Genomic DNA, 9167 nt, shown 5'->3' with positions numbered 1-9167 from the left:
GGTCCGAGACTAAAACCGCACTTGGCCATGTGGGAGTTCAGCGACGTAACTACTGCGCCATCTGCTGGTCCCTCTCGTGAACTTTTTAATCTCGATTTCATCAATACAGTTTTACAAGGCTTTTTTTCCTTGGGGAACAATTAAATACGTGTGGATAACAAGTACGGTGAGGTAAACTAATCATTAGTTCATGACCTTTCTCAGTGTTTGTTTATTAGTGGGTTGAAGTGATCCTGAGGGAAATGAAAATAAATGAACAGTTTCGGACAACCTCATTCTGGGAAAGAGGAAGAATTTCATTCCCTCCCACCTACCTGGATAGGCTGCTGTGATCCACCTGTTATAACATCAGCTCTAATAGGAGGTCATTAGCTCCGTCAATTGCCCTCTGTCTTAGTCTCCTCCAGCGATATCCAGGGACCCAGGAAGGTCTTTGGAGGAAGCCCCAATCCAGGAGGGCCAATTCCTCTTCCCTTCGGAAGCCACATCTAGCCTATAAAAATAACACCAGAACAAATGGATAGTTTGTGATCATTTCCTTTTATTAGTTTTCTTCTTAGAGACTTGTTTTATTGAAATGCTTTGCGCACCCAGATTGGAAATCAAGTAGTACTAAAAAGCTTAAAACAAAAACAGACCCTCGTTCCACCACCCCACCTCACTCCTGCCCACTCCCACTCTTCAGAAACAGCCACTTTAAAATCTCTTAGCTACAGCATGGTGGCATTTAGCCCTGTGTTTCCAAGTTCCACTCTTCAGAAGCAGCCACTTTGAAATCTCTTAGCTATGCATGGTGGCATTTAGCCCTGTGTTTCCAAGTAAGAGAGGTTTAAATTCTCCCTGCGCTGAGTTATGAGTTGGTTTTGTTTTGTTTGTCTGTATAAACAAGCCAAGGTTGGTGGTAAGAGAGGGATGAATTATTGCTTAGAGCTTCCTTGGGATTTGCTTCCAGTTTTGGTTGACTCTCTAATAGTTTCTCAACGTGATCAATTACCTTACAAACAGGAGAATCAAATTACAAAGCCGTAGAAGGAACTGAAGAATAAACCATGGACAGTACGCTCCGGCAAAGGGCTCGCTGTCTGCGCTGAGCTCTCCTGGAGACTCTCAGGGAAACCCTGGCATCGGTGGTCTCTGCACCAGGACGGTCAAGCTGTCCTCACACACATATGCCAAAATACTCAGAAAATAACATTAAAAAGCCAGACCAAACAATAATGCTTAAAATACTTAGGAAAACTAAGTAACAGCAAGGTTAAACCAGGGTATGTTGGATATTTAAATCAAAATGAGACTAAATTTTTACTTTTTTTATTGTTTTTTATTTATTTATGCCACCTGCCGGCCTCACCTGGAGTGTTTTTTTAATATATGAAAAGAGATTTTATTGGGACCAGCAGTTAGTGTAATGGCTATGTTGCTGGACTCCCATGTAGTCGACCATGGTTAGCGTCCCGGACCCGGTGGCTTAAAACTCACACCGGGCGCGTGTGCATGCGTGCCCAAGATCCCAAGAGAATGGAGGAGAAGGGATTGTAGCGTGGCCATCCCCCCTGGGGGGCGATTTCTCGCTTTCTATCTCTCTGTCTCTGGCTGGCTGGCGAGCGCATGCGCCCTGTAGCAAAAACTTCTCAAAAAAAAAAGGAAATTTTATTATCATTTTACTACATAATCTATTAGTGAATACACCACATGGGATTTTCTTAAATGACAAATGAGGCACGTTTCTGACTCCTCTGAGAACCTCGGTGCCGTCTCTCTGTTGGAGGGTCCGGTTTCCTACGACGTCTGTGATACCATCCGTGAGAACACCAGCGGTGCTTGGTCGTAAAGAACGTTTTGCTAAGTCATTCTGTCATGGGTCCTTGCTCAGGTGCTCCCTTCTGTCCTCTGACCTGGATTTCGGCACTTGCTCACGTGTTTCTTCATTATTGCGCACAGGATCTGGTCGAGGGGGAGGTTCTGTGTGTTCGTAGGGAATGTCCAGACGGTGGTAGCACACTATGGTCCTGCCATCGGATGTCAGAGCCAGCTCCACTTTGCAGTTATAGTCATCGGGAAGAGAAGAATATGTAGATTTCTGACAAACACAATATAAAGCTCCATTTTGGGTTGGAAGGAAATGTTTCAAGGTGGTTGTTTTATAATACACATTTTATTGCTGCTACTGCCATGGTGAATCAAGAGTCTTCTTAGGTGGCACAAAAAAAAAAAGTTGTTCTGCAGAGAAATTGCTTTCAAAATCTGCTTTTAGACAAGCTACTTTTCAACCCTTGACAGATTGTCCCTGTGAGCCCACCATCTTCACCTGGAGTGTTCTTAACGCTTCCAGAAGGTGAATGGGTGATAGAAGCAATGTCTAGTTTACAACTTCGGATCATTTTTTGAAGTAGTAGAATTACTGATGATTATTTTTTGGTGTTTTCTAGAATTTTTCTGAAATAGAGAGCAAATAATTGCTGGAGCAATTCTGGAAGGACCAAGGGCCTGAATGGACGGACTCAGCTCAGCTATGACAGACACCTCACCCTCTGGGAGCACTGAGAGAGGGACGCACCAGTGGGGACGCAATTGGATGGTGTGCAGGAGGTGGCATAGCAGAGCTGGGAGTCGAGGCCACGTGCCTGGTGGCCCTGGTTTCTCAACAAAGATGGAGAAGAGACCTGGGCTTGAGGACAGTGGTCAGGGTTTGAGATAGCCAGTGAGGGAAGAGCACTTACCACAGCCAAGAGAGGAAGCATGCACATGCTAGTTGACTAACCAGGCCTGGTGGGTCACCCCAGCCGCGACAGGCCAGGAAGGAGTGTGTTGGTGGACGGCCACTGGTCGCCGCCGCAGTGTGACGACCTGACATTTTCGCTGTCACACGGGACACTTTCCCTAGCGTCTCACATGTTCATACATAATTTTATATATAGTCATGCTTAATTTAGATAAGTTCCTTTTGAAAATATTTTATTATTACTTATTTTAATTGACTGTATTCATGGTGTATAACATGTTTTGAAATATGTACACGTTGCAGGATGCCTAGATCACATTATTTTGTGGTGAGAACTCTTAGCAAGTCAAGCTTTTTTTCATTTATAAACATGTTCAAGACCTATTAACGCTGAAAAGGACCATAGAAATATTCTAACCCAATGCTCTAGTTTTGTAAATGAGAAAAGGGTGACACAGAGATGGATATTTTCTGACGTGGCATAGATATAAATGGTGTCCCAGAATTCCGCAGGTCAGGGTATCCCACGATGCCACGCGAATCCTCTGGAGCCACGCTTCAAGGAAAGGAGACACTGTGTCTGTAATCAGTGCAAATAAAACAAGAATTATGCTTTTGAGATGAAGCGTCCTATTTATAAAACAAGAATTCTCCTACAGGAATGTACTGACATGATAGAAATATATATAGCAATTAGTTGTATGTGAAATGCAAAGAATAACTGAGCCTAGGTCAGAAACTTACATTGACTGTATATTTTTCATACCAGGAGCTTCTCCAAATCCGAATTTGCACTACATTCAAGATTTTCAAAACACCATCCAAGGCTATGCCATGGTTCTGGAAGGATTACAGTGCCCTCTGCCGCTTCAGCATCAATAACACAGATTTGGGGGAAATGAACCTAATGAACGTCAGCATAGATGTGGGCCTGGGTGTTCACCTCCCTTCTTGAACGGAATGGATACACTCAAGTAAAGAGCACATTGTAGCAAATGCACTAAGCAGGTGTGGCGGTGCCCGGCTATGGACATAGATACACAGGACAGAACGAGGTGCTTACGCCTGCGCACACCTGTAAATTAGCTTGGGAACAGGCAGGGAGAGAGCACGGTTGGCTATGGGGAGGCAAACTAGCAGCTTAGGGGTCATATGTGAGATGTGAGATTGTTTTTCCACTGTGAATCTGGCACTGCTTCAATTTTTTTTTTTTTTTTTTTGAGAGAGATTTTCGCTGTGGCTGGAAAGACAGAGACAGAAAGTGAGAAATCACCCCCTGAGGGGATGGCCACATGCAATCCCTTCTCCTCCATTCTCCTCTCAGGACTTTGTGCACACACATACACACACACATGCCCGGCAGGAGTTTTAAGCTGCTGGATCTAGGACTCAAACTGCGGTCGACTACGTGGGAGTCCAGCAACATAACCATTACTCCATCTGCTGGTCCCCACTATTTGGATTTTTTGATCATATACACATCATCATCTTTGAAGTAGGAAAAAGATAATCAATAAAAAATGAGCCTACTGTCCAGAAAGAAGAGCCAGCACAAATAGGATTCAAGAAATTTCAGAGGCCAGAGTCCTATACTATACATTTTTAAATGAACTCATACATTAATTCCATTTTTTCACAACTTTTTTGAAGTCCCTGCACTCATTAACTAGTTTAAGTTTAGATATACTACTTAATATTTCCACAGTTAAAATGTTAATAATTTTCAAATAGTATAGAATGAAACGTAGATTAGCTCAGTTTTCACTCTGCAAGGAAGCTAGGCATATTCTGTGTATCGTTCCAGAAATCATGTATGCATCCCCAGACATGTAAATATATTTTGGAAATACAGAATATACGTATCACGAAGGACCATTCTGTACACAAGATTTTGCGCCTTGGGTCTCTTTCAACTAATGAAAGGTCTTGGCTAGCTTTCCAAAGTACACCTGAGGAGCTAGTGGGTATCCTTCTGTTTTACTGGCTACAAAGTATTTCATTGGAATATGGATACAATGCCATCCATTTCATTGCTCCCACTTTTATAGGCATTTATAGTGTTTCCAATAATTCCCTCTTATAAACAATGCTGAAATTAATAGCCATGTGTATGTGTTAATATGTATTTATATGTATGTAATGCATACTTTTCAGATATATAATATTAATACATACACACACTCTCTTTTTTAAGAGTCTTTTGCATAAGGGCACATGTGCTTTTTCTGAGAAAGAAACAGACACAGTGACAGGGTGAGTGAGAAATCACCCTCCCCCCACCCCACCCCAGTGTGGATGGCCACACTGCAATCCCTTCTTCTCCACTCTCCTCCTAGGATTTTGGGCACGCATACACAGGCGCTCAGTGTGATCCTCAAGCCACCAGGTCCGGGACTCCAACCAGGGCCAGCTATGTGGGAGTCCAGCAACACCATCTGCTGCTCCCAGTACTCACACTCTTAAAATTGCTGGCATGAAGGGACAGGTATCTTCAGTTTTTGTTGATATTGTCAAATTATCTTCTAAAATAGTCTTTATTACATTTAATATTTTTATTAAAGCAATAGTTAAGAGAGTTTTCAACTACCCAAAATACAGTAACAATTATTAGTAACTACAGGTCATAGTTTTGGTGAGAGAAAGCAGAAAATTCTTGATACTCCTAAGTATCAAGACTGAAGCCACTCCTGTGACATAAACTAAGACAAAGGAAAATCAAGCACCATTTCTGGGAAATAGTTATTGAAAATTGCTTTTCCTTTCCAGCTAATAAAAGCTTCACCACATTACCGAATGAGTTTTTCCAGTCTTCAGTAAGTATTTTCCCTAAAGTAGTCTTATTTGAGGCTGACCCATAAGCAACAGAAGCAGGAGTTTAAGAAAGAAAGAAAGAGAGAGAGAGAGAGAGAGAGAGAGAGAGAGAGAAAGGCAGGGCAGGGCAGGGCAGGGAAAGAAAAAACTTGCCCTAGAGTTTTTAAGCACAATAGGCTTCTTAGATTTGGTCATTGGCAGTAAGAGGGCAGGGCAGGAAAAGAAAAAACTTGCCTTACAGTTTTTAAGCACGATAGGCTTCTTAGATTTGGTCATTGGCAGTAAGTTTCAACTCTTGCCATGTCAACATCTTTCCTTATGGTTTTTGTTTTACATCGTCAGTGTGGTTCATTAAAAGATTGCAATTCTCTTTTGTTAGTGGGTGAAAAATATAGTCGTACTTCAAAAAAGTTCATAGGAACTGCAACTAAAGTATAAATTTATTTGGGTCCAAAAACTTTGGAAATCCGTGCATAATTGTTTTATAATACCCATTTCCCATAAATCTTTAAAGGCACTTCTCCCTTCCCCAGTATATCTCTGCCTCGCTTTTTCAGCAGATCGCCCTTTTTTTTCTTTTTTTTTGGAGAGGTTTTTGCTACAGGGCACTGTGTGCTTGCCAGACAGACAGAGAGAGACATAGAGACAGAAAGTGGGGATGGCCACGCCGTAATCCCTTCTCCTCTCGGGATCTTTGGCACGCACGCACACGCGCCTGGAGTGAGTTTTAAGCTACCAGTCCGGGACTTGAACCGTGGTCAACTATGTGGGAGTCCAGCGACATAGCCATTACGCTAACTGCTGGTTTTCCAGATCGCGCTTTTTAGGGGTAGCGCAGGATGCCCTTCCGCAGCCTTTGGCGGATAAAGCTGCTGGGCTTCAGGGATCCCTCCCTGCCGCCCGGCGTCTCGCAGGCCCCGCACGTCCCCTCCACTCGTGCGCAGTGGACTCGCCACCTGCCTCCCCCCGTCGCCGCGAGCCCAGTGGACTGGCCCGTGACGTCACGGGGCCGCGCCCAATCAGAGCGGCGTTGGGGAAAGTTTAAACTTAAGGGCGGGGCGGCCGAGCGCCCAGAGCGCCGGCTGCGGGGGCGCTCCCAGTCCTGGGTCCCTCCTGGCGCGATGGCGGAGGAAGGCGCGGTGGCGGTCTGCGTGCGAGTCCGGCCGCTTAACAGCAGGTAGGTGGTGTGGACGGCCCCCGGGTCCCCCCGGCGGCCCCCTCGGGGCCGGGACCGGATGGGGCTCCTCCGCGCCTCCCAGAGCCGCTGCTCCCGGCGACTCGGCGGCTCACCCGCTCTGCCCCGGTTCCCTTGTCTGTAACGTGACTAGGAAGGGTTGGAGAACTAGAAAGTGCCTTCCAGCCGCCGAGGTACGCACGGTTACCGGCTCGCCGTCGCTGACGTTGAAGACCGGCACCCCTGCGCCCCGCGCCGCCGCTCCCCACCGCACGCCAGGCCCTGGGAGTCGGGGCTCCGAACCCTAACAGCGGTCTCTGCACGCCGGCCGGCCCCGGGGCAGGGACCTGCCTACTCGTTCACTCAACACACCTTCGTATATGCATATATATAAAGTATGTACGTGTGTGTGTATTATATCTTCATACATACATACTACAGTGCACTGCGCTAGCAGACACCTCCGTCGTCCTGCAGGTCTTCCATCCTAGTGGGAGCGGACATAAAGTCAAATATACAGGCTACGTGGTGATGTCAGAATAACTACTATAGGGAAAACCAGGAAGGGACATAAAAGACCTGCTTCAGGCCAGCACTTTTTGTATTAGAGAAAATTTTACTGAGCATGGTGTTTAATAAATGAGAATGTCACGGCGGGGCATTTCCTGAAAGGAGCTCCCGTGCATTTGCAGACCGCTGCACAAGAAGCCATTACAGTGAGGTACCTCGGGACAGTTAGGATGGGCAGGGGAGTCCTTAGCTCAGGGGAGGGAGTGTGGGTGCCTGGCTGGCGTCAGAACCTGAGAACTGACCCAAGTGATCCAACCAGTAAGTTACTTAAAGGAAACGAAGGTCAGGGTGTTCGAGGCACAGAGAGGTTAACTGTCATTTGGGGGTCAGATGAGTTGATTTGTATGGAGCTTGGGTTTTATAGGAATTTAGAGGAAGAGATTGGAGAGAGAATTACACGATCCAGGTGTCCCATCCCATGCTAAGCCTTTCAGACGTTTCCAGAGGTTTTTAGTCAAGAAGAACATAGTCACCGTTGCCTTCTGGATCGATCCCTTTAGCTGCCAGTACCAGGTGAGAGACCAGGAGGGGCTCGCATGAGGGCAAGATGGGACTGGAGCCCATCTCAAGGAGGTGAACCCTCAAAGATGGGTTTCCCTCCTTTTTCTCATAAGTGATAGCAGTTACTACCATCTTGTATGATATTATTCAGAAGATAAAACTTTGGAATGGCCCTTTCCATAATGCGACATCTAGGGCCAGTTATTCTAAAATACAGTGTTTTATTGTAGGGAAGAAGTACCTGGAGACCCTATCCAAGTTCACTGGAAAACGGACAGTAACACTATTTATCAAGTGGATGGAAGTAAATCCTTTAATTTTGGTAAGCTTATAATAACATCAAATACTGCCTTGTTCTCTTTTTATTAGGAACACAACAGTCTTATCGCTAATCCTAATTTGTCATTGAAGATCTATAAACTGCTTCACTGGAAGCAAAATTGTTTATCCCTCATATATGTTAAGTAAGGTAAGAAATTGATATTTAAAACACAGTTATAGCATTGTACCTCATGATAGAAATTAATCTTCTCTTACTCATTCGTGTCCACGTGGCCTGAAATCCCACACATCTACGATATGTTGCTTAATGTCATCTTTTAGAGCTTTTAGTTTAGTATATGTGATGGGGCAGCTGGGACCCACTTGTCCAGCCTTTCCATTCCTGTCCTGTATCAGTGACTTGAGAGACACACTAAGCCTGTGAGTGTGCATGCCCAAAATCCTGAAAGAGGGGAGAGATGGAGAAGAAGGGATTGTGGCATGACCATTCCCATGATGGGTGATTTCTCGCCCTGTCTCCAACTAACACACACGCCCTCTGGCAAAAAAAAAAAAAAAGCAGCAGCAATGAAGATATTCTTGGCTAGAATATGGCAGGCTCCCACCCTTGCCTTTGTGAAGCTTATCATATGGAGGGAAGAAAAGTGTTAAACTTGTGATAAGATAAATTTTGTGGAAGTTTATAGTGGGGGAAGTCTCACTTAGTCTAGGTGTCCAGAGAGGTACCTGGGGCCTGAAGGATGAGTGAGAGCAAACTGGACTGAAAGGACTTAAGAGATCTTAAAAGTGACGAGGTGGGAGGCCAGCAAGGTGGCATGGTGGTTAAGGCGCTGGATTGCCACATGGCTGACCACAGTTAGAGCCCAAATCTAGTGGCTTGAAAATCACACTGGGCACATGTGTGTGCATCCCCCTGGGTGGTGATTTCTCACTTCCTCTCTCTGTCTCTCTCCTGGGAGCAATGTGCCCTATAGCCAAAAAAAAGTGACTAGGTTGATTTCTTTACTGATTTAATATGTACACAGATCTAGTCAGGGCTAGGTACTATGCCAAGCGTTTCTTGTGTGTTTACTCACTGAAGCCTTCTAACAAGTCAGTGCAGTAGAC

The 9167-nt window shown here is 45.2% G+C and overlaps 1 protein-coding gene across 1 annotated transcript in view; it reads left to right on the top strand.

Annotated features, from left to right (window-relative positions):
* Nucleotides 1-6627: 6627 nt before the first annotated feature.
* The window catches only part of CENPE (centromere protein E), an 83764-nt gene continuing 81224 nt past the window's right edge, over nucleotides 6628-9167 (top strand). The window contains exons 1-2 of the mRNA XM_006151156.3: nucleotides 6628-6710; nucleotides 8009-8100. Coding sequence (XP_006151218.1) covers nucleotides 6655-6710; nucleotides 8009-8100 — 148 coding nt within the window. The 5' untranslated portion in view covers nucleotides 6628-6654. The remainder of the gene's footprint in view (nucleotides 6711-8008; nucleotides 8101-9167) is intronic.

The sequence above is a fragment of the Tupaia chinensis genome, unplaced genomic scaffold (genome assembly GCF_000334495.1).
Source record: "Tupaia chinensis unplaced genomic scaffold, TupChi_1.0 Scaffold000315_1, whole genome shotgun sequence".
NCBI lineage: Eukaryota > Metazoa > Chordata > Mammalia > Scandentia > Tupaiidae > Tupaia > Tupaia belangeri.
The sequence above is the reverse complement of the archived record's forward strand: the minus strand, read 5'-3'. Positions and strand labels throughout refer to the sequence as shown.